Genomic DNA, 25,890 nt, shown 5'->3' with positions numbered 1-25,890 from the left:
TTGACCACATTCCCTTGGAGGCCTGGTGGCACTCAGAGGAAGGGGAAGCAGACTATCCAGATGAGACCTGATAGACTGTGATCTTATGGTGGGGGAGGAGGTCCCCTTCTGTCACAGGCCTAGGGGAGGGGAATAGGGTAAAAGAGGGAGGGGGGAACGGGAAGGTAGAAGTGAGGGGATAACAATTGGGATGTAATCTGAATAAATTGTTTAAATAAAAAATGTTTTAAAAATAAATTAAATTCCTAGGATAATGCTAACCTAAAAACAAGAAACAAACAAACAAAAAAACCATTATGACCAAAAGCAGCTCAGTGAGGAAAGGGTTTATTTCATCTTACACTTTTGCATCACAGTCCATTATCAAAGAGAATTCAGGTCAAGAACACAAGCGAGGCAGGAAAGACCTGGAAGTAGAAACTGAAACAGTAGCCGTGGAGGAACGCGGCTTCCTAGCTAGCTCACCCTGCTTTGTTAGCCCTCCCAGGACCGCTAGCCCATACTGGAGTTGAGCTGGGCCTTCCCGTATCATTATCAAAGAGAAAATGCCATATACAGGCTTGCCTCAGGCCAGCCTTATGAAGGCATTTTCTCAATTAAAATCTCTTCTCAGATATGTTTAGGTTTATGTCAAGTTGACCAAAAACCAACCAAAAAACAAACAGCCAGCACAATACAGATTGATTTGGATATTACAGATATTGTAGTGTTTTTCTTATCTATGAATGCAAGGTATCTTTCTATTTTTTGTATATTTTTCGGTTTATTATTTTTTTTTTATGTAAACAGGGCTTATGTAGCCAAGGATGATCTTGAACGTCTTATTCTTCTGCCTCTGCCTCCCCAGTTCTGGGATTGCAGGTGTGTCCCACCACACCCACGGTACAGGTGCTAGTGACTGACCCCAACAGGTCATGGATGCTAGGTAGGCATTCTACCAACTGGCCACATCCTCAGCTCCTGTTCGTAGGTATTTTAATATTTTTGTAACTATTATAAATGGGGTGGTTTTGTCAACTTTTTTTTCATATAGCTCACTATTTAGGAGTGCTACTGGTTGTGGTGTGTTAATTTTTGTATCCTACTATTTTTCTTAATGTGTTCATTACATCCAAAGATCTAACTTTTTTGGTGAAATCTTTAGGGTTTTCTCTAAATAATGGCATGTAGGACATTTTAACTTCTGTCCATTTTGAATTCTTTTTATTTCTCCTGTGGAATTGGTTTGGCTAGGACCTCAGTACTATGTTGAATAGAAATGACAAGAATGGTCATCTTTGTCCTTTGAGGTCTTCAGCTTTTCCCCATTCACTATGATATTAGCCATGTAGGATAAATTTCTTCTTTATCTAAGTTGTTTACTTTTCATCATAAAGGGAGCTTGAATTGTGTTGTATTTTTTTCTACACCTATAGACATGGTTTATATTTGTCCTTTGTTATGTTAATGTCATGCATCACATTTGAACTACCCTTACACCCCTGAGATGGTTCCCACCTGATGATAGTGGATGTTCTTTGTGTGTGTGTGTGTGTGTGTGTGTGTGTGTGTGTGTGTGTGTGTGTGTGTGTGTGTCTGTGTGTACACACATATGCAGGTATTCATGTGGAGGTTAGAGGACAGCTATTAGGGGTCAGTTCTATCCTTTCAACCTGTGAATTTCAGGAGTTGAACTCAGATGGTCAGGCTTAATGGCAAGCACCTTTTTACCCACTGATCTGTTTCTTCATCCCCAGTGATGAGTATTCTTTTAAGGTGTCATTGAATCCAGTTTGCATTTGGTTTATAAGTGGCAACTGATCTGCATTTTTGTTGTTTTTATTGTTGTGTCTTTGATATCAGGGTAATGTTGATATCGTAGAATGAGCCTGAATATATTCTTTTCTCTTTGTTGTTTGCAAAATAGTATGAGAAGAGTTTGATATTCTTTAAAAAGTTGTGTGTGTGTGTGTGTGTCCTGTTGTTGTGCCCCCCCACCCCTGCTAGGCAGTGGTAGCACACACCTTTAATCTCAGCACTTGGGAGGCAGAGGCAGGTGGATCTCTGTGAGTTCAAGGCCAGCCTGGACTACAAAGCAAGTCCAGGACAGCAAGGGCTGTTACACAGAGAAACCTTGTCTCACTAGCAACAACAACAGCAATAATAGCTTTTTTCTTCGTACTTCAATTTCCTTAGTTGTCAATAATCTCTTTAGATTGTCCTTTTAAAAATATTTTAAAAGATTTATTTTTATTTTATACATGTGTTTGCTGTTTATATGTATGTGCACCACATGTATGCCTAATGCCCAAGGAAGTCAGAAGAGGTCATCAGATTTCCTGAAACTGGAGTGACAAGAGATGTTTCTTCAGCACTGTTTTTTTGTTTGTTTGTTTTTTATTCCTCTTCCTCCTATGATGATGATGATGATGATGATGATGATGATGATGATGATGATTATGTGTATGGGTGTGTATCAATCAGGCTTCTCTAGAGAAATAGAACTAATAGAATGAGTCTAGGCGAGCACTTCCTTCTTTCTTGCCCTTTATATAGGCTGCCATCAGAAGGTGTGGCCCAGATTTAAGGTAGACTTTCCCACCTCAAACAATCTAAATTTAGAGTGAGTCTTCCCACTTGAGATGATTCAGTCAAGAATAATCCCTCGGGGCTGGAGAGATGGTTAAAAGCACTGTCTGCTCTTCCAGAGGTCCTGAGTTCAATTCCCAGCAACCAACATGGTGGCTCACAACCATCTATAATGGGGTTTGGTGCCCTCTTCTGTCATACATGCAAATAGAATGCTCATATAAATAGATAAATAATAAATAAATTAAAAAAAAAAAAAAAAAAAAAAAAAAAGAATAATCCCTTACTGGTATACCCAGACTTGGTATACCTTGGTATAGCTGCTTGGGTTTTAATTAATTCCAGATATAGTTGACAGTCAAGAATAGGCATGACAGGGTACTTGACCCACATGGATATCTGTACACCATGTATATGCCTAAGAGTGTCAGATCCCCTGGGACTGGAGTTAGAGATTGTTGTGAACCACAATGTAGATTAAACTGAAAGTTGAACTCAGGTCCTCTCGCAGAGCAGCAGCCAGTGCTCTTAACTACTGAGCCATCTTTCCAGCTTCAGTTTCTATTTCTTGGTGATTCCAGTGTGATAGGTTGTATATTTCCATAAATTGATCTATTTCTTCTAGATTTATCCAGTTTGTTGGTATATATAGTGTTTATGATGACCTCGTGTTTATTTTATTTCTGTAGAATCAGTTGTCTCCCTTTTCGTTTTTAAAATTTTATTCATTTTAATCTTTTCTGGTTTTGAGACAGGTTTCTCTGAATAACAGCTCTGCCTGTCCTGGTACCTGCTTTGTAGACCATGTTGGCCTTGAACTCACAGATCTCTGACTGCCTCTGCCTCTTGGGTGCTGGGATTAAAGGTGTGTGCCACCATACCTGGTGTTATTTTAATCTTTTTTTCTTATTCTGGCTGAGGTTTGTTAATCTTTATTTTTTTCAAAAGACCAACTCTTAGGCTGGCTATATGACATGCTCTTGCTCTGTTTTTATTTTATTTTCTGTTTTTATATTTTTGAGGTGTGGTGTTAAATTGTGTAGAGACCATTGTTCTAGAGTTCTTCAAAAAGGAGCACAATGAAAAATTCTAGACTTAGCCGGGCGTGGTGGCGCACGCCTTTAATCCCAGCACTCGGGAGGCAGAGGCAGGCGGATCCCTGTGAGTTCAAGGCCAGCCTGGTCTACAAAGTGAGTCCAGGATGGCCAAGGCTACACACAGAAACCCTGTCTCGGAAAAAAAAAAAAAAAAAAAAAAAAAAAAAAAAAAAAAAAAAAAAGAAAAATTCTAGACTTAACATTATTTTACACTAATAGCAAACAAAAAGCCTAGGGAAAAATACTGATTAAAGTAAGAATTAAATATCTTAATTATCACAATAAGTGTGATACTAGATTAGCTCTTTAGCAAAACAGAGAAAATTAATTTTGTTGGACATGAACCTGATTCCTGTTAGAGGGGCTCATGAGGCCTTGCCCTCCCTGAAGAGATATTAGGAGCTAGGGTTGCTTGGGGCTCGGGGGGAGTAAGAGGAGGAGAAAAGTAGTTTGCTTTTTTTTTTTTTTCCCCAGGAATACAGCCAATGTTAAGTTGCTCATGCTCCAGTAAATATCCCCACATCCATGGTAATGCAAGCATCCCTATTTAAATTCAGTGGCTCATAAAAAACAGCAAGCAAAAGACGTGAAAATAGAATTTGTTGGGAAGAAGGGGTTTTGTAGGAGGAAGATGGGAGCGGGTACCAGAGGTGACACTTAACAAATACATTATATACATGTGTGAAATTGTCAAAGAATTAGTTAACAATATTAATACCGAAGAATTAAGTATTTAAACCTGGAAAATGTGAAATAAGAATTTATGGACTTTCTAATAAAACATTATCTTTGCTAGTAATGACATGCATACCAAAGAATACAAAATAAAGAGGTAAGTTATTTGTCCCTAGGAAGTCAGTAAGGTCTGAAATACTGCTTGCTATCCTAGGTGGGAAGTACAGTGGCACCTTAATAACACTGCAGCAGTCTGGGGACAGCAGTTAAACACATTGTTAAGAGCCATCAATGTGTTCATACTCTCTGGTCTTGTCATTTCATTTCTCAGAAACTATCCGTATTAGGAATAAATATGTGTACATGTATGTGTATATACACTCAGATGCTTAATATTATCTAAATATTTGGCAGTATCCTAAATATCTAGTAACACTAAAAATAAGACTATATTTCTATTCAAGAGAATATTTTGCTGCCTTGAATAATAGTTATAAAGAATATCACAGGACCAAGCAGGATAGTACATGCCTTTAGTCCCAGCACTCAGAAGGCAGAGGCAGCTGGATCTCTTGAGTTCAAGGACAGCCATGGCTACCCAGAGAAACAATTTGGGGGTTGGGGGTGAGAATACACTATGTATTCTGGAATTCTATTACACAAAACTTCACTTGGAAAAGTCTGAAAGAAAATATATTAATAGAATCAGTTATAATGGGTTGGTTTTTTCTTTACTATGCTATGTTTTATTAATTTAAAGTAGTGTATCAGGTAGATGTTATTATATTTAAAAGGCATAAACCTGGGGAAATAATTTTCAGTTCTATTTAAAACTCTAGACTCAAACTAGTTTGATTCTTTTGGGGTTTTTTGTTTTGTTTTGTTTGGCTTTGGCTTTGTTTTGTTTTGGAGACAGGGTGGTCTAGCCTTGAACTCAGAGATTTGCCTGCCTCTCAAGTGCTGAGAATAAAGGTGTTGGCCACCACACACAACCAGACTAATTCTTATATTCTATTTAGAAAACCATTGTTGGGACAGTATTTAGGAACTATGAACTTATTTGTTCTTAATTCCATACTTAGCCCAATATAGATTCGCTTGTGACTGCGCATGGCTGTGTTCTTTTAGTAGATGCTAGTGCATACCATGCCAAGTGTGACTGTCATTTAATCCTTACCATCACAGGAGGACCTAAGGGGCTTGATTTATGGGTTCCTAGCATCATTGAGGAAAACTACAGGGTGCCACTTGTTAGGGTTCAAGAGTAGCTGAACAAAAAAGGATTGGTCAGGGACACAGTCTGGGCTCAGGAGCCAGACTGTAACCCCAGTCTGTTTCTAAGGCAGTCCTTTATAAGAAAAACTGTAACCAGGTAACAACCAGGTAACCAGGTGGGAAACAAGGGGAGGGAGGGCAGCATTATGTCATTTTGACTAACAAAATATAAGATTTGTTCCAAGTGCATTGTATCTAGGTAGCTAGACAGCATTTTAAGCTGATTGGCTATGATATAGGCTTGGAACTTTCCAGTTCCCCACCATTCCAGGAGAAAGGAACATTGCAGGGTATTGCTGCTTTGTTTAAGAAGAACATATATCATTAATTCAAGCAGAGCATTCAGCAGGTACTGAGTTGTAAGTAAAAGGCTATTGAAGTTCTCACGCAGGTAGAGCATGAGAACCTGAACTTAATTTCACCTTATGATCAAAATGTAGACTTAAAAACAAAATGGCTTCTGTTATGCCATTATGAAAGCATGTATTAACACAGGAGCTAGAGTTTTAAGCAGGTTACACACTGAAACATCTTAGCCCTGTGGCTCCCCACTTTCAGAACCACACAGGTGCCCTACAGTGAGGCCCTTAAGCTTAAACAAGGTTCTGGTCACAGTCCATCAGTGCCAGTACTGGACCCACATCTAAGGAGATAACTCCAATAGAATGAAAAGTGTTTGGGTTGGTGCCAGGTCACACTCCTGAGAAGAGCACTCACTATTAAGTGTTGTATAAATTAATCCAAATTAATTAATTTGTATTTTGTGTCTTTATAAAATCACCAGGCTTCTAGAGAAAAATGGACAATTATGGTACTTTCTTATTGCTGAATTCTTTATTACTACCATACATTTAGAGTATTACTAAGTATATATAATAACATTTCTACTTCTTATTTAAATAGTGGTAAAATTTATGCGATTTGTTTTATAGATGTAAATATTGTTGTCTTACTAGTATTGTAGTGCTGCATATATCTTGTTGATCTATTTTTAAATGTTTGTTTGTTTTTAAGATGAAAAGAGGCTTAATCAGTACACCTCCTTCAGATATGCTTCCTACCACAGAAGGAGGAAAGTCAAATGCCTGGCTACGGCAAAAAAATGCTGGCATATATGTTCGTCCTCGGCTGTTTTCTCCCTATGTGGAGGAAGCTAAGGTAATGAAAACACTGGGAGGTACCGTAGAGTTTATTACCAACCACACGCACAGAGAGTTATTATTTGGAAGTGTCCCAGGCATCTAGTGATAGGGAAAATGAAAGTAAATTCCAGTTTGTCAGTAGTTTTCTGAAATATTTAATTATCACGGATGTTTTTTAAACATGTTAAGATGCATTTTACCTCATCGCCTAAAAGTTATTGTAACTGCATGACATATCTGTGCTTCACTGTCCGAAGAGTGGGAGGTGGCCAGAGCGGCTGCTCTTGCTTATCTTCCTCATAAACTAAGAGACATGTCATTTCTTGAAGTAACCTTCCAGAATAGCTGACTTTTGAGTTCAGTTTAGTTTTAGAGTAAGCATTTAAACCAAGTTGCAATCTTGTTAATAAATAGCAGGCCCTGTGTGTGTACTGTAACATAGAGAACTCTCCAAGAAAACACTTTGATGTGGAGTTTGAGAAACTAATCATCTTTGAAATCATAATAAGATTCTGTTTTGGTTTTGTTATTGTTGTTGTTTTTAAACTGGGTCTCACTTCTTAGCCCTGGCTGGCCTCAAACTCACAGACATCTGCCTGCCTCTGTGTCCAAAGTCCTGGGATTACAGTTGTGCACCTCTACACCTGGCACAAAGCCAACATAACCAATGCCCTTAACAACTGAGCCATTTAGCTGCACATGCATGATGTACGTGTGGGGGGCACATAGGCTCTGTAACATGTGAGTGGAGCTCAGAAGACAACTCTGCATTTTTGGTTGTGATCCATCCTATCCTTTAATGGCTGAGCCATCTCTCCAGCCCCAGAAGATAACTTTGTGAAGTCAGTTACTCTCCGTCCACCTTTACAAGGGTTCCAAGGAGTGATGAGTGGTTGACTTTGTGAGCAGACCTGAAACAGTAGAAAGGACCAATGGTTGGGTCTGGCTTTTTTGATGGGCACTCATTCTTTCTTCTGCTCCAAGGCTAGGCAGCCAAAAGTTTCATCAGGTGTGACCCGGGCCAGTGCCAGGAAATGTGAGAATGTGTGCATATTATGTTATATGGGCCATTCTGCAGTATAGTCAGATAGGTACAGTGCAGCTTATTTAACAAACTGGGTTTATTTATCCTTCTGTTAGTTAAATAGCAGTTATTTTATATGTTTTACATATGTGCATGTATGTTTTCTCCCCTCTTTGAAGGCAAGGTCTCACTGTCTAGCCCTAGCTGTTCTGTAAATCACTATGTAGACTAGGCTGGCCCAGAACTCACAGAGACCTGCCTGCTGAAGTGGCAGAAGTGCTAGGATTAAAGATGTGCTCACAATGCCTTGCCTAATAATCACTATTTTGTGTCTTGAGAAGTTTTTGTTGCATCTGATACTTAGCATATGTATATACTGTTTATTATTTGTATATATCTTATTTCTGATTAATTTTATAATCAGACTTTTTAGAAGATCATTTTATCTTTTTGAGATACTTTAAAAAGAGAGGTACTTTCTTCTTTCACCACTAACTTTAAACTTCATAAGAAATAACTTAGTGCCTTTTTATATGACGATGATGATCTTGCAGCAGCTGTGATCTAAATGAAGGCTCACCAGTTCTTATCCAATGTTCTAGTCGGTACTAGACGAGATGATGGTGGAACAAACAGACCTGGTGCGACTACGAATGGTTCGAATGTCCAATGTTCCCGACACACTTTACATGGTCAGCAATGCCGTGCCACAGTGCTGCCACATGGTCAGCCACCAGCAGATCAGCAGTAACCAATCAAGCCCTCCGTCCGTTGTAGCCAATGAAATTCCAGGTAGGGCAGTACCTATTTTATTTCTTTTATAATTGCTGTTTGAACCTCACTTTTGCATATGCTAATTCTCCCACAATTCAGTACCCTCTGTACATTGTTCCATTGCCAGATATGCACTGTGGAGAAGAATCATTCCAGTTAAGGACAACTGGCTTAGAGAATTAAGATTTTTTTTTTCTGTCATATAAGAACCTTTTTGAGGCAGGCATGATGGCACTTACTTGTCATCCTAGAACCCATGAGGGAAACTCAGGAAGGTCCTCAGCTACATAGTAAACCCCTGTCTTAGAAACAGAAGCCTTCAGGGGTGATGATGCAGCCTGCTCTGTCCTCTTCTCCCAGTACAGTCACTATTGGCTTCTGGAGATAGTTTCACCACACCCAAGTCTACTGGAATTCAGGCTTATGATTGGCCATAGCTTAATTTATAACTGTCATGTCCAAAAAGAGTGATGATTAATGGCCAGAAACTTAACTGCCATGCCTTACCTCTTGCCATTACAGACATCCAAATAAATTGAACAAACTGTGGCATTATAAATAATACCATTCATTTCTACTTGAATATTTTCATTCTGATTAAACAGCTATGGAAGGATGAAGGACATGGTAACACAACTTTTCATCAAATTCACAGTTTTATTTTGAACTGTTATCTTTCATCAGTTTCTATCATATTTGGCTACTCTATTTCCTTATATGTACAGTGTGTAGTAGTGTGAAGGGAGCTGAGTGAGGTTGCACACACCTGTAATTCCAGCACTCAGGGAGGCCAAGGCAGTCGAGTCTCTGTGAGTTTGAGGCCAGCCTGGTCTACAAAGTGAGTCCAGGACAGCCAGGGCTACACAGGGAAACCTTGTTTCAAAATAAAACCAAAACAACAACCAAAAGGAAGAAAAAAAAAGGTGAAAAGAGATTTCTTTTAGACTGTTGTACAGTTTGAAGGTTTGATACAGTGATGCTTCCCTTTCTTTCTTTTTTTTAATGAGATAGGGTCTCACTATGTAGCTAGGCTGGCCTTGTACTACATCTGCTTGTGTCCCGAGTATTAGGATCAAAGGCTGTGCTATTACTCCCACTGCTTTCTTTAAGCGTGAGCCAGTGCGGATGCATATTAGCATAATGTCGTCTTAGAATTTAACCTCAAAATTCCAAAACATTTAACAGTTTATTAGGAAAATTAAACTTGTCTCTGTTGTTTAGCTGATGAAACATGGCCCTACCAAGGTTTTTTTCTGTCCTTCCCCAATATACTAAAGAAAGGCTGTGCAGCTTATTGGAGAAGACTGTCTAGCTCTCCCACTTACATATATGACTTTGGACTGAACATTAATCTCCTCATTGTGGAATGCAGATAATGCCTCCTCTAGGGTCATTGAAGAGTTAATGAAGTGTCAGGACTGTGTTCTTAGGAGTCTGTCTGGTTCAAAGGAAGCACTCAGGAAACTGAAGGTCCCGCTCTAGGAGCTGCATCACGAATCGTAGGCTTTGTCTGCTGTATGCCTCCGCTCGGGTTCCCAAGAAGTTCTCATGCCTTTCTTCTCCTTCCACGCTAGTTTCTACTTTACGGCCATGTAAACCTCACTAGCAGCTACTCAGTGCTCACACAACCATGCATGTCGATACCCAGATGAAAGAGTATGGCTTTGTTGATCACTCAGGGTAGCTCCAGTCTATTTGTTTTCTCCTGTTGTCTTAGTTAGGTTTCCTATTGCTGTGATGAAACACCATGACCAAGAGCAACAAGGAGAGGAAAGGTTTATTTGGCTTACATTTCCACATTGTAGTCCATCTCTGAAGGAAATCAGGACAGAATCTCCAACAGGGCAGGAACATGAGGCAGGAGCTGATGGAGAGGCCACATAGAAGGGTGCTGCATATTAGCTTGCTCCCTGGGGCTTGCTCAGTATGCTTTCTCATAGAACCCAGGAATACCAGGCCTGGGATGGCACCACCCACAATGGGCTAGGCCCTCCCCCATCCACCACTGAAAAGATGCTCTGTAGGCTGGCCCATAGCCAGAACTTAACATAGGCATTTATTCAGTTGAAGCCCCAATAAAACTAGCTTGTGTCAAGTTGACATACATTTGTGTTAGGTAGTTTCAGAGTGATTGTCACAGTCACAGCTCTATCTACATGACTACCTGGTATATACAGAATTATTTAAATTGTTCACCTGTTTGTCAGTACTCTTCTAGTATGTACCATTATGCACTGAGTTCTGTCAAGCCAGCTGTTTATGTCGTGCTCGCGCTCTCTCTCTCTCTCTCCCCCTCCCCCCCTTCTCTCTCTCACTCATATGTTATATGCACCTGATTTCTGCTCAGAAAGCTGCCCCTGCCCTCAGTCCTGCCTGAGTGTTGCTTCCTGCACTGTATTTGCTTAATTAGTTTACAGTCACTAAAGCCAGGCTTTTTTGAGAACAGGATTTTTGCCATTGGTTCTGTAACTCTGATTGCCCAGATTCAACCCCTGATGTGTGGTCAGAACCCAAAACAGTCACTTGATTATTTGTTTGTGGTGGGAAATAAAACTAGGCAAGCTCTTGCCTCACTGAGCAGCTACATCCCAGCCCTAATAGTGAATATATTTGAAAGATAGAAAATAGTCTCCACCATTTGAAAAGACTAATAAAGTAGTCAAGTACACACAAGTAAAGTGGTTTGGTTTTATTGTTTTTGTTGCTTTGGCTCTTCTGGTCCAGGCTTCTTTGCATAGCCCTGGCTGTCCTGGAACTCACTATGTAGACCAGGCTGTCCTTGAACTCAGAGATCTGTCTGCCTCTGCCTCCTGAGTGCTGGGACATACCAGTAAAGTTTTATTTGAGCTGTGGCTGAAAATGATACAGCTCAGGAACTGCTTAGTATAATCAAGAGCTTTTGGGGCCCAGGGAAGTGTTAAAACTTCAGAAAATAACTGGAAACATATAAATTGAACATTTCCAGGAAATTAAAATACTACCTTTGCCAGGTGGTGGTAGCGCACGCCTTTAATCCCAGCACTTGGGAGGCAGAGGCAGGCAGATTGCTGTGAGTTTGAGGCCAGCCTGGTCTACAACGTGAGTCTGGGACAGGCAAGGCTAACACAGAGAAACCCTGTCTCGAAAAACCAAAAATAAAAAAATAAAATAAAATACTACCTTTAAAAAATTGTCTGAAGAGATTCTGCTACGGCCTATGTTTCTCCTTGTGCTTGCTAAATAGTCTTTTTCTGTAGCACAAAAATTGTCCTTTCTTTCTCCTCTAGTTCCTCGTCTCCTCATTTTGAAAGACATGGTGAGGCGCCTGCAAGAACTACGGCACACGGAACAGGTGCAGAGAGCCTATGCACTGAACTGCGGGGAGGGTGCCACTGTCAGCTACGAAATCCAGATCCGAGTGCTAAGAGAGTTTGGTCTTGCAGATGCTGCTGCAGAGCTCCTGCAGGTAGAACATAATACTTAGGTGGGAGAGGGAGCCTGGAACATCAGCCAGGCCACCCAAGGGGCCTCAGCTGCGGCATCTTCTTTCTGCTTGTTCTTTTGCTGCCTCTGGTATCTTTAATGCCCTGCAGGTTTCTCCTGGTGAGAAAGAAGCCTGAGCACAGAGTTGGCTCTGCTGCTGCTTATCTATTAAGCAATAAAGTCCCTGAAGTGAGGGCAGGACATTCTGTAAAGCACCTGTGTTTCTGGGGCATAACAGCTAGCAGGTGGCTACTCAGAGTTCTCAGTAGAGATCGAAGAGGGGACAGAAAATCCCAGACCTCAGTGCTCACTCTCCAGTCACTGGATTTCCAGTTTGGCTTCCTGTTACACTTACTGGTCTCCCAGGTTTCCTGTTTCTTCTTTTTTTGCCTTAGGACTTGCTTTCAAACACAACCTGAGAATCATAGAACAAGTGCCTTTAATTATTTATTTTTTAACCTAGCAAGAAAAAGCAAACAAACCCTCATTTCTAGTAATTGTATACAAAAACAATAACATTGGTTTTACAATTAAAATAGGGCTTCTAAAATAAAATAAAATAGGGCTTGTAAAATAGTCTAAAGAAAATATCTAAATGATAACTGTAAACAAAATTTATCTGGACTACTAAGTAATGCAAACTTTTACCACACTCTGTTAGCCATGATTACAAATGGTTAGTGTGGGTGGTGCTCTTTGGCAAGGCAACAAATTGTTTAGATCTTACTCTACTGTTGTTTCCATCAGTAAAACTACACAATATGATTTTTACCTTTTTAAATATATTTTTTTCTTTTTTGAAATTATATCTCAATTGTTTCCTCCTTCCTTTCCTCCCTGCCCTATCCCTCCCATGTGTCTCTCTCCTCCTTGCTCACTCTCAAATTCATGTCCTCTCTTTTTTCAATTATTGTTGAGTGTGTGTGTGTGTGTGTGTGTGTTGTTTCTAACTTTGTAAATAAAACCTGCTCAGTCTATATTGTGTTGCTTATATGTATGTTTAACCAATTGCTGTGCTCGTCTCTGGGGAAGACTAGTTCTCCCACTCTCAGCATGCCTTAGTTGCCTGTAGTTCTTTGTTTACAGCTATGGCTTTGTGGTTTTCCCTTTCAGGGTTACCCTGTCTATTGGTCCCATCCTTGTTAGGGTCATTTCTATTCCCTTTGCCATTTTAAATTGTATCTTTTGGGTGGGTGTCACATTCTTTCAGTCCCAGCAGATAGATCTCTGTGAGTTGAAGGCTAGCCTAGGCCACATTGGTAATTCCAGGCCAGTGAGAGCGAGATCCTGTGTTTAAAAAAAAAAAAAAATCCAGGTGGTAGTGGCACATACCTTTAATGCCAGCACTTGGGAGGCATAGGCAGGTGGATCTCTGAGTTCAAGTCCAGTGTGGTCTGCGGAGTGAGTTCCAAGACAGGAAGGGCTACACAGAGAAACTCTAGCTCAAAAATAAAACATTTTAAAAAATACTTCAATTTTATAAATTGTATAGAAATATTCTACATTTATCAGTACCTGTGTTTTATAGTTACTTCAGATAGATATAATAAATGTTGTGTCAGAAACTTTCTAGAAAGATCCTTCCTTGGTTTTTATGCTAATCTTATTTCTTTAGCAAAGGCATATTTGGATTAGGTTTTACTACTGGAGTTTGGCTTTGTCATATGATCTTGCTAAAGATGATTGTGCTGCTCGCTAGGATGTTAGTGGAGCAGCTTTGTGCTTCCCCTGCACTGTCCCTGGGTACTACTTTCAATAAGTACCTGACTTAACTCTCTCGAGCTGTAAATGTCCATGTATTGAATCTGCTAAAAAAGGTACAAACCTAAAACTAGGCACACGTGTGATCTCAGCACTTCAAATGCCAGAAGATTAGGAATTTAAGGCCAGCCTCTACTACATAGTGAGGTAGAGACCAGCCTGTGCTATCAGGGGTAAAAGAAAATGTAGCACTGCCAGAAATGGTGCACACACCTATAATCTCAGCACTTGGGAGGTTGAGGCAGGAAACTGAAACTCAAGGTCATCCTCAGTTATTTTGAGTTCAAGGGCAGCCTGAGCTAAAATGCTAACTTTCACTTTTTTATAATCTTTCTTAGAATCCTCACAAGTTCTTTCCCGATGAACGTTTTGGGGATGAAAGTCCACTCTTGACGATGAGACAGCCTGGGAGATGCCGCGTCAACAGTACCCCTACTGCAGAAACCATGTTTACAGACCTGGACTCTTTTGTGGCCTTCCATCCACCTTTGCCCCCTCCTCCCCCTCCATACCACCCTCCAGCTACCCCAATCCACAACCAGCTCAAGGCAGGCTGGAAACAAAGGCCTCCCAGCCATCACCCTTCCCGGTCATTTTCCTACCCCTGTAATCATTCACTGTTTCACTCCAGAACAGCTCCTAAACCTGGCCCTCCTCCAATCTACTTGCCAGGTGTTAAAGTAGCACCTCCTGATTGTACCAACACCACAGGCCTGGGGAGACAGACAGTTGCTGCTGCTGCTGCAGCTGCTGCTGCCTCAGCAGCAATAATATCTGAGAAGCAAGTGGTAAGTCTATACTATATAACTTTCTCTAAAACAAAGGGATAGGGCCTTAGGAGCTGTTCCCTTGGCTCAAGGGACCTTGCTGGGACTTAGCAACACCCATAAGTGTTGCTGACTAATTTAGGGGTATAGAAAGAGGAGGATAGGCATAGAGAGGAGAGACTTGAGATGAATGAGGTGGCAGCAAGCAGTGTCTTCCTGATGTAGCCCAGTGATTGAGCAGTGCACATGTGCATGCCAGCGTCCTGATCCTCCATGCAAACATGTACGTAGAATCTTCTGTGCTCCTAAGCACTGCAACCACTAATATCATCAGGGCCAGTGTGGCAAAGACGCCCATTTAGAAAACCAGTAGAGATTAAAGTCCTCATGCATGGCTCCACCTCTGGCTGTCTTGTCTGTCAGATCCTCATTTGACTCGGCTTTGGTTGCCAAGGGCGAGTAGCTAGTAATTGAGAGAGGGTTTTCATCTGATTTTCTCAGTTTCTAGAGGTTGGACTTGTGTTTTATGGAATACATTTGAGGAAAAACAGCAGTGGCTTCTAATCTTCATACTGTCAAGTGCTATCAGCAACATTCAATAGAGAAAAATATCTACCTGTACAGGGAAACGTCGATAAAATAGACCTCATAGGAAGTGACATGTTAGTATATGCCTTGGGTCATAGTATTATCCTTCTCCTTGTGGTCCCTCTGTCCCTCTCTGCTTTAGCCTAGCCTTACAGTTATGAAAGTTCTATTTTATCTTTTTTTAAGTACAGTTCCCTTTAAAGGTTTATATATTAATATACTGGCCAGGCGTGGTGTCGCCTGGTCTACAAAACTGAGTTCCAGGACAGCCAGAGCTACAGCCAGAGAAACTCTGTCTTGGGGAAAACAAACACACACACTCACTCACTCACTGGTGTAGTCCTGACAATAGTAAAAAATGTAAATAACCTCTTTTTTTTTTTTTTTTTTTTTTTTCCTGAGACAGGGTTTCTCTGTATAACAGCCCTGGCTGTGTTCGACTCACTCCCTTAGTAAACCAGGCTGTCCTTGAACTCACAGAGATCTACCTGTCTCTGCCTCCCCGCATGCTGGGATTAAAGGTGTGAGCCACCACACCCAGCCTAAATTTTTAATAATAGAACTGGGTGTGGCGACACACTCTTGTAATTCTAACACCATAAACTGGTAGAAAAATGGGTTCAACTTAGACACTTAGAAAATGAAAATTAAAAAGCTGGCCATGGTGGCACATCTGTAATTCCTGTGCACAAGAAGCAAAAAATGAGGGTTGCTGCAAATTCCAGGTCAGTCAGGGCCACATAGTAAAACCTTGTCTTAAACAACCAAACCAAGAATGTGGGAGATAGCTTTGCACTTAGAGTCTTCTTGTGCAAGTAAGAAGATCCAAGTTTTGTTTGGTTTGGAACTTGTATTTTTTTAATTTTTAATTTTTTTATGTATATGATTGTGTTACATGCATATACTCAGTGTACCACATGCATGCCGAGTGCCCATGGGGATCGGAAGAGGGTGTTGGATCCCCAAAACTGGAATTATAGACAGTGGTAAGCCACTGTGTGGGTACTGGGAATTGAACCCAGATCCTTTGGAAGAACAGACAGTGCTCTTAACCTCTGAGCCGTCTCTCCAGTCCTCACCTAAGTTTAGATTCCCAGGATCCACATAAAGCCAGGAGGGTATGGTAGTCTACTTCTAATTCCAGCTCAGAAGGCTGAGAAGGGATTTCCCCAGAGCAAGGTCAACCATTACCAGTTGAGTTCTAGGTTTGGATAAGAGGATGGTGCCTTGGCTCAGCATAGTGGTGCACACCTTTAATCCCAGACTTGAGAGGCAGGGACAGACAGAATTCAAGGCCATCGTGGTCTACATAATGAGTTCCAGGACAGCTAGGGTACTTAGAGAGACCCTGTCTCAGAGGAGGGTAGGGTAGATGAGCGAAAAGGGGGACAGTGACTAGTAAATGAACGACTAAATTACATCTCACTAATACCATAAAACTTTATGTGACAGTTTCAAGTGGTGAAATTATATGTGCACTAAATTTTGAATTTAATATAGATTCATTATTATTCAAAAAGCTGGAGGATTACATAATATTAACAGTGATAACCTCTGTAGGAAGGGGTACTGGTTTTTACTGTTCTCACATGTATAACTTTATGTATTTTCATGACTCCTAAATACAGTGTACTTAGTAATCGTGAAAAGATTTGAAAGAAATGTATGAGTTTCTTTTTCCTTTCTGATCATGCCCCTTTTTTCTGTCTCAGTGTACACAGCCTGTGCTGAATGATCTGATGCCAGATATCGCCATGGGAGTATCTACATTGTCACTCAAGGACAGAAGGCTCCCAGAGCTTGCTGCAGACACAGAATTATGCCAGCCAGTTTCTGAAGCAGGACCAGGGCCTCCCCAGCATCTCTCATGTATTCCACAGAGACATACACACACATCTCGGAAAAAACACACACTAGAGTTAAAACCAGATGGTAGAGAAAATCAGCAGGAATACCCAGATCTGTATGACTTCTCGAATGCTGCTTGCAGACCTTCCACTCCTGCTCCTGGCAGGCGCACTCCTTCCCCTTCACATGGTAGATACTTTGGTCCAGACTTGTACAGCCACAATAAGGCATCACCAAATGGCTTAAAGTCAGCTTACCTACCTGGTCAGACCTCTCCTAAAAAACAGGAAGATGCTAGGAGAGAACACTCACTTTCTCCTGATGGGCATCTACACAAGCAGAAGAATGAGCCAGTGCGCCTGGATGTTGTTCAGCAGCCTCCGCAGAGGTCAGACTTTCCGTCAACAGCCTCGGAAAATGCTGGTAATGGTCCAGCCCATGTCAGGGCACGAACTGCAGTAGAAACTGACTTGACTTTCGGGCTGACACCTAACAGACCTCCTTCCCATTCTGCGTGTAGCTCTGAAGCTCTCGAAGAGCGATCCAGTAGAAGACTGACAGACAGTGAGTCCCTGGGCCGCGGAGCTCAGAGAAACACAGATCTGGAAAGGGGTGATTCCATTAGCAGAGGAAGGCGGTCACCAAGCAAGCCAGACTTCCTCTACAAAAAGTCTGCCCTCTGAGAGCAGCTTCCGAGTCTGTGCCTGCGATGGGAGACATCCTATCTTACCATGTGACCCGACAACTTACTGACTGCTTTATTGATGCCAGCTCAGCTTCACATTTCATTCTAGCTTTTGTGTGTATATACGTTTAGTATACCTGGCATGCTAAGAGGGTTGTTTTGAATGTTGCATCTGTCTTTGGGTTTAACAGTTGAGTGGGGGAACATCTTAAAGAGCAAGCAAGCTGGCACTTTCCCTTCTTTACAAATGACTTAACTTTTTGCACTTGTACATTTTATTTGTATTGATTTTATAAGTGTGTTAAACTTTATTGCTGCATTTAAAGGACTGTATTTTCATACTTTTTTGCATTTTACCTATCATCTACCAGTTTTCATGTGCATTGGGTTGCACACTAAGATGTATTTTCTTACAAAATAGTTGTGTTTATTTTTTAATTATAGAAATTCCAAAGAACAGCACATCAAACGCTCCTCTCTTTTTCGGTGATTGTTTCAGTTCAGAAATCTTCCTGCTCCAGCTGCATAAATCTGATGTCATTCTTTTTTGTAAGTCTTGAAAGCCAGTCTTCCGTTCCCCACAGCAGGAGTCCAGTCCAGGGTTAATGTTTTTTGATTCAGTAAAGAGCAGGAAGAAGGAAGACCTTGGTGTCCAGCCTCTAGCTGCTGTGTAATTATAGGGTGGGCATTGTCAGGACCCCTGTAGATTCTGGAGTACTCACTCGCTCACTCCAAAAAGGTCTAAGGAAATTAGACCTTAGTATTAGAAAACAGTAGAACTCGGCTTCAGTGTAAATGTGTACACCTGTAATCCGAGCCCTTGAGAGGTGGAGACAGCAGATTAGAAGTTGAAGGTCATTTTATGCTACATAGTAAGTTCAAGACTAGGCTGGTTTAGGTGGACCCTGCCTCAAAAGGCAAAACAGAAAACAGTGGTAGGGATGGTGATGTCATATACTGGGCACACTTAATGGGGTGCCTGGCTTTGCAGGTGATTCACTATGCTGGGGGAAATGACTGCCTTTGGTTGTCTTATATTTTGTGGAAAAAACAAAGGGCTTCAGTCTTATGTGTGTCATTTGATATTTGTAAGCATTCGTTTTTTCTTAATGTTTTCAAAGCATTTTCAAAGATTTTGGTGTCTTATACAAAGTGGTATGATGCAGAGTGCTTTACCACCAAAAACTACTTTGCTTCCAGTAAAACACTACACGTCCTACTTGAACCCACCGGAGATGCTGGCTTGGCGCTGACTGAATCGCTGAGCACGTGGGGTCTTTCATGACCTTTCTCTTGGGAAGGCAGTGTGTGAGCAAAGGACTGCTTTTGTTTTGTTTTTTGTTTTGGGCTTTTTGTTTTTTCTTTACTTTCCAATGTAAATATATTAGTATTTAAGTTTTCACATGACTTCAGTATCATTTGAACATTTGTTTTATATTTTTATAAACATAGCTGTAGCACCTAGAAGAAAAGAGACTTCCTGAACATTCTTGTGGGAAAGATATTTGGGGACCTCTTTTCTATGTGAGTATATATAACTAGGAATCACTCACACTCACCTAAAACTATGCAGGGCTAGGGAGCCGGCACAAGCTACCATGAAAGTGAATTATGTGCACTTTGAAGTAATTGGGGATCGGCAACTCTGATTTCTCCTCAAGCTGTAGTTTCTCTTATGGTCTTTTCCTACTTTACCCTGTGGATATACACTCAGGAATGAGCTGACATTTAAACAATCCTAATGGATAATCTCATAGATGATCATGCCCATCTGTTTGCCCGGCAGTCACTGCCACTTGTTCTGTTGCCTGACTAGTTAGCTGCTGCTCCTGCATCTGCTGACTGGCCAGCCCTGGGATGTGAGCTCGGAGGACGGAACAGGGCCGGCGTGGCTGCTGTAAGGCGGGCTCACAGCACCTTTAAGGCGCTTTTCTTCTCAAGGTAGAAAACCGCAGGACTGCTGTCTTTAAGAGTTGAATCTTTTGAAGCACAGTCTCAGGTCACAGAAACAAAAGCAATGCCATTCTGTTCCTACCTGTTTCTGGGACCTAACTGACAGGAATTGTTTGATGCAGTTTGAGATTGTTCCAGATCAGACCGTATTGTGCAGGTGCTGCAGAGAAGCAAGCACACCTCAAGCTTTCTCACCTCTGACAGCTTTTGATTTTTATACTTCAGGACCATTAATCTCACTTTTCATTTGTCTGAAAATTGATTAAATGTGCTCTCCTGTCCACATGATGTAATTATAAAAGTTAGCGGACACTGTTCATTGTATTATTTAATTTATAATGTTTGTTTTTAGTGACTTAGTAGATTACCTGGCCAAACTGTGTATAGAAGGAAGTCTTGCTTTAATCTGTGAGATTGTGAACTGGTGTGACTTGCAGAAGATAAACAGATGTGCTTTTGTGTGTGTGGTAGCATAGGTGTTAGTGGGAAGTTAGACTGTGTGCCTCTGGCTGTGAACCATCTATGAATTTTTTTAATGCTGTACTTACAAATGTGAAGAGTGAGTAGGGTTGGTCTCAGAAGAGAAAGTATTTATGTATAATGTAAAACTAAGGCCACAGGAACTGGCATTTTTTCTTAGTATAGAAATTTAATAAGAACCAAATCACAAAAATCCCAGATCTCCTTTTGAGGCCAGGGACAATCAGGCCGTTTGGACAATCACCTCTCCACGGAGTGCTGAGGCTGCAGAACCACTGCTTAGGTTCTCAAGATGCTGTTGGTCCTTTTCCTGCATTTTTGTTTTAGTTTCATAACTTTGAAAAATAACTTAAATTTAAAGTCACCTGTGTGGCTCATAAGGGGAAAAAAGCATTCAAAACATAGATGCATACATTTCCATGCGCCGTCTCCCTTTCCTCCATGCCTAGGCCTGAACTGGCCTAGCGTTTCCTTAACCTGTTGGGCTCTTGGGGCTTATTGTGCTGATTATATTTGTCTTCTGTACCTGCTATGTAACTAGCCTGGTTCCTGATTTTACTTCCTCGTTGGCTGTTCTGTTTGGTCTAAGGTTTTCTTGTTTTTAACATTTGTCATCCTTTATTGCATTTTCTTTCATTACTTGTTGAAGCTCTAGCAATGGGCACAACCCCTGTGCATTTGAATGAAGCTGATGCTACCGAGTGTAATGGGAGCTGTTGAACGCCACGTGGTGCCCGCTGGGCCAAAGCTGACCTAGGCGCATTCTCTGGAGTTGAAGGATCAACATTCCCTGTGTCTACAACGAAGGAGATATGTCTTCATAATACTGAACTTGCCTTCTAAGGGAAAATGCATTTCTTGACATTTGCATAAGACCGTTGTTCTGCGGTGATAAGGCGGTTACGTGTTTCTTAGGGCTGAGTCAGCTCTTTGTGGTCAGTGGACTGATAGTGCCGCAGTGATGGGTACTGCTCCCGCTCTGCAGTTGTTCAGAGTGTCTGCCATGTAGTTACTTTTGAGCCTCATTCAGATAATCTTGCTAAGAGCTACTCTGCACGCCCTAGAGGTGTTTTACTATCTTCTATCAACACTGCTGGGAACAGTGCTCTGTGACGTGGAAATTATTTTGTCCCATCAATTGTACTAGTTGTCATATGGTTGTTGTCTGGGCAAGTCTTTATTTTGTTTTCCCTAAAAAATATATATATATCCATGACTGTACCAATCTTCCATATTCAGAATATTATAATGCTGCGGACATTTCTATAGAACGACTGTTTGCAAGTTTGTGTCTTAGAAATATCTTCTCCTACTTGTGTGTTTATGTGAGCTCTGAGATCAGATGCACTCTGGAAGAGTCCTCGGGGATACCTGCACATGACTGTGTAATCTGGGTAGGCCCTAGAGAATTCTGCTCTTAGATGAGGTGGCTGAAGACCCCAGGTTCCTGAGCCCCCTCCCCTTGCCGTGTATGTGCCACATCTGGCCTCCACCACTGCGTTTCTTGTGGTTGTGCTGTTAATGGTAAAGTCAAGTGCCTTCAATGCTAAAGGCTCAGAAATCTTTCTTAAACCGATTTCATGTCCTATGCAAGTGTTTTCTACAACCTGCACAACCAGTACTTTGTAAAACTTGTTTATGCTTTAATTGGACATAGTGTTTTTAAAAAGGAATTTATAGTAGTTTTATTTAGGTACCTTCACACCTGAACTTGTCTGTGTGAAACATTGTAAACAACACATTTCTCTTTTGAGTACCATCACAGTTGAATTGAGGTTTTCACTGGTTCTATTATCCTACTGTTACTGATAAGCACGTAACACTGACTTTATCCTACATATAGTTGGCATTTCAAATAAATGGCTTGTATAGAACCTGCTGAGTTGGACAATCTGTTCTAGCAGTGTGGCGTACAGTCTACATCTCCAGATGGGGTCGTTCCCCTCAAGGATGGGATCTGGAGGTTTTCTACATTTTCTGTCTCATGTTTTCGATTCAGAAACATTTTGATGATGGTGGTGATGGTTTCCTTGGAAATTATCCATTCTGGTTCATCAAGTTCTATTTCACCCAGGACATTTTTGTTGTTTGTTTGTGAGTGACATGATTTCTCCATGTAGCCTTGCCCGTCCTGGAATTGCTTTGTAGACCGGGCTGGCCTCGGAACTTGCAGTAAGCCACCTGCCTCTGCCTCTCGAATGCTGGGATTAAAGGCATGCATCACCTCACCTGGCCCAGGACATTTTTGAGAGATTTCACTGTACACATCGGAGTGATGGTCTCCAGAGGAAATTCAGCGTTCCGCCCATGAGCACCAGGCACCTGGACTGTAGTGTGGTCGGTCAGTGAGATGAAGATCTATGTATCGAGGTACTCAGGCCTCCAAACACGGAAGACCTCAGACTGAAGACGCTTAGTTCTACCTCAACATTTTAACTTTAAAGGAGAAAGGATACTTAAAAGGGAGGCTGAGGTGGGAAGACTTGGTGGGGTGACCATTAGAGAGAGAAGACTACTGCTAGGCTAGGAGATGCTGAGGGCAGAGCCTTGTGTAGCAAGGGCTAAACACACATGAGAACACTTGACAGGCAAAAGGTTTTGAGACTGGCCCTAATGTCAATTTCAAAGGTTAAAGTTGCCACAAAAGCGTTAGCCAGGATGGAGGCTGATGAGGCGGGTAATAGCCAGATTTCCCAACAATGGCAAATAAAGCAGCTCAAGAGTGATACAGAGAGCCAACTGAGGACGGGTTGGTTCAGGCTACAAAGGGTGCCATGTTTCTTCACTTAGTAACTTGGTATAAGGCAGGGAGGGTCTGATCTAGAGGAAAACGAGCTGAGTATTGATAATATTAGTGTGGCCAGGAAGTCTAAGCAGTACCTGACAAGTATATTTAGGAGAGAGTGGTCTACATAGACCTCATGAGTAAGGGGAACATTGGAAGGAAGGTAAAAGGTGACAGAGGACCCTGGAGGATCCTACCTTCCTGGGTCTTTTATAGGAGACTCAATGACCCAAAGCCCCTCTACAAGCAGGAAGGAAAACTGTAGTGTGGCACTCATAAAACACACACACACGGTGGAGTAGAGAAAAAGAATACAAGATGTACTTGACAATTGTCAGAGTGTTTACAGGGCTGCCCCTGAGAGGGCTACAGGTAGTATGGGGTGGGAGTACTTGGAATTGTAGTCAATCTGTCCCTCTGCCTCTGCCTGCCTCCTTCCCTCAGTCTATCTCTGTAGATCTATTTACTCTGTCTCTGTTCTCTCTCTGTAGAGCTGGCTGGCCTAGAACTCACTATGTAGACCATACTGGCCTCAAACTCAAAGAGCTGCGTGCTTCTACCTCCTGAGTGCTGGGTTTAAGTTTTATTGGGAATTCAGCTTCAGGCACACTAAGCACATGCTCCATAAACCTAACCTCATCCACCCCTGCTTACATTTGTTATTTGTTCCAGGGTGAACACACAGCACATTGAGCTTGTGCAGGTTGAAGACAACTTTTCTCTCCTTCCCCCTGGGAATCAAATTCAGATTGTCCAGCTCAGTAAGACTTATTCATGCACTCCATGTGTGTCTATCACGTGTGCCTGGTGTTACAGAGTCCAGAGAGGGCATGGGTCAGGGCCCCTGGGACTAGAGCTATAGATGAGCCACCATACAGATGCTGGTACTCTGAAAGGGCAGCCAATGCTCCATGCCTTGGCATCACTTAAAAGCGCATTCCTTTTTTTTTTTTTTTTTTTTTTTTGGTTTGGTTTGGTTTTTTGAGACAGGGTTTCTCTGTGTAGCCCTGGCTGTCCTGAACTCACTTTGTAGACCAGGCTGGTCCTGAACTCACAGCAATCCACCTGTCTCTGCCTCCCAAGTGCTGGGATTAAATTAAAAGCTGTTTCTACTCCATGCTAATTTCTCCAAGTTCAGAAATCTGCAGTAGTAGCTGTTCAGTTTTCTTTTTTTTTTTCCCCTCTCATTTTTGTTTTTTCAAAACAGGGTTTTTCTGTGTAGCCTTGGCTGCCCTGGACTCACTCTGTAGAGCAGGCTGGCCTTGAACTCACAAAGATCCACCTGCCTCTGCCTCCTGAGTGCTGGGATTAAAAGCATGCGCCACCATGCCCAGCTTGCCCCTTTCTTGATGTCTCCTAGTCCTTGGAAGGGCCACTATAGACGTCTCATTTAGAGCTGACCACTCACTGGTCACTAATTCTCAGTGTTTTCAACAGTTATGGGTCTCTGCAGAAACTGACAACACTACTCACGTATGACCAGAAACAATGGTACTTAAAAGGCCATTTGGCAGGCACATCAGGTACATCTGCTGTTCCTTCATCAGGATGCCTGGCACATCACTGGTCCAGTTTACAGACTACTATCCCTACTACAAGGTAATTTCTAGGGCTTGGGTCCCTTTTCTTAGCCTCTCATTCAGAGTGCCAGTACTTTGCTGCATTCCTGGCTATGCCCATGGGCAGTTTTCCTGGCACCAAGGATACTTTCATCAGGGTTTTAGCTATAGGAGCAGCTTGAGGATGGGAAAGAGCACTTCATCACCCTAACTCAGAGTGGGCAGTATCAAGTCTCCCCATTGTTCCCTTTGGCAGCATGAAGCGCTGAACTTGGACCTGAGCTGGTAGCCCTTATAAGCCTCATTTCCACCTCTCAGTGCTGGGGCTACAGGCATGTGAGTACAACGGCACTCAAGATTTTTGGGTAGGTTCTGGGCAACGAGCTCCCTTAACCCTGCTGAGACACTCCCCCAGAAACGGGCCCACTCTCTAGAACAGCAGGCACCGGAAGGACCAGGAGCCTGGGGTAGGAAAGCTGTGAGTACACACTGGGGGGGCTCAGCTCTCACCACCAGGAGCTGGGGTAGGAAAGCTGTGAGTACACACTGGGGGGGCTCAGCTCTCACCACCAGGGGCCTGGGGTAGGAAAGCTGTGAGTACACACTGGGGGGGCTCAGTTCTCACCACCAGCAGACGGAGGCCTTGCAGATTTAAACAGGACCAGAAAGAGGCAAAAACAAACGCGACCAAGGACAATCAGAAAAGCAACTATTTTGAATTGCTTTAATTCGGATTTTACAGAAACCTGATTGAAGTATGTTAAGTTCAGTAATAATTTCTACAAAAATGTACATACAATGCCAGAATTCCTTAAAAGCAACTAGTATCACATTTTTTCTTCAGAAAAAAAAACAAAAAACAAAACATGCATTAATATCAACTGCCACATGTTGGCCCAAAACATCTCTACAAGAAGAGACGGCCCAATAGTAAGAAAACTAGTTGTGAACAGGTACAAAAAGAGGTTTTCTGGTTAACTGGGGAACCTTTCTTAGGTAAGCCCTTCAACACTGGCGATCAGTACTTTTACCTCTAACACTGCCACTCAGCCTTGGTTCTGACTTGTCACAGGCAGACAGGAACTTTTTGGTAGTTAAATCAGACAGCTGCAAAGATACAAACTTTAAGGACACGCTGGTACATGGAAACCACAACTCTCAAGTTCAAAATATCCTCAGACTTGGAAGACCCCCAGGCTGTATGCACCTGAAGGTTTTAACTGAACCCTCTCCAGGAGGCCAGCTCAGTGCACACAGGCATTGCCTGCAGCAGGGAACCTTCCAGTTCCGCAGGTCAGTCTTCACAGGATGTTATTAGTATGCTGCAGGCTGTCTACATGTGATCTCCTGAGGGCTCATTTGTGGGCTACTTAGTACTCATGCATACAACTGCTTCGTACACAAAAACATCCACACCAACATGTGACCTAAAATGGCCTTAATGTAC

The 25,890-nt window shown here is 42.0% G+C and overlaps 1 protein-coding gene across 1 annotated transcript in view; it reads left to right on the top strand.

Moving 5' to 3' along the window:
* Btbd7 (BTB domain containing 7) overlaps nt 1–17,751 on the top strand; it is an 88,288-nt gene extending 70,537 nt beyond the window's left edge. The window contains exons 7-11 of the mRNA XM_051150824.1: nt 6,630–6,773; nt 8,384–8,573; nt 11,822–12,000; nt 14,117–14,566; nt 16,846–17,751. Of these exons, the coding sequence (XP_051006781.1) occupies nt 6,630–6,773; nt 8,384–8,573; nt 11,822–12,000; nt 14,117–14,566; nt 16,846–17,664 (1,782 nt within the window). The 3' untranslated portion in view covers nt 17,665–17,751. The remainder of the gene's footprint in view (nt 1–6,629; nt 6,774–8,383; nt 8,574–11,821; nt 12,001–14,116; nt 14,567–16,845) is intronic.
* Nucleotides 17,752–25,890: the final 8,139 nt, after the last annotated feature.

Source organism: Acomys russatus, chromosome 1 (genome assembly GCF_903995435.1).
Source record: "Acomys russatus chromosome 1, mAcoRus1.1, whole genome shotgun sequence".
In the NCBI taxonomy this organism is placed as follows: Eukaryota; Metazoa; Chordata; class Mammalia; order Rodentia; family Muridae; genus Acomys; species Acomys russatus.
The sequence above is the reverse complement of the archived record's forward strand: the minus strand, read 5'-3'. Positions and strand labels throughout refer to the sequence as shown.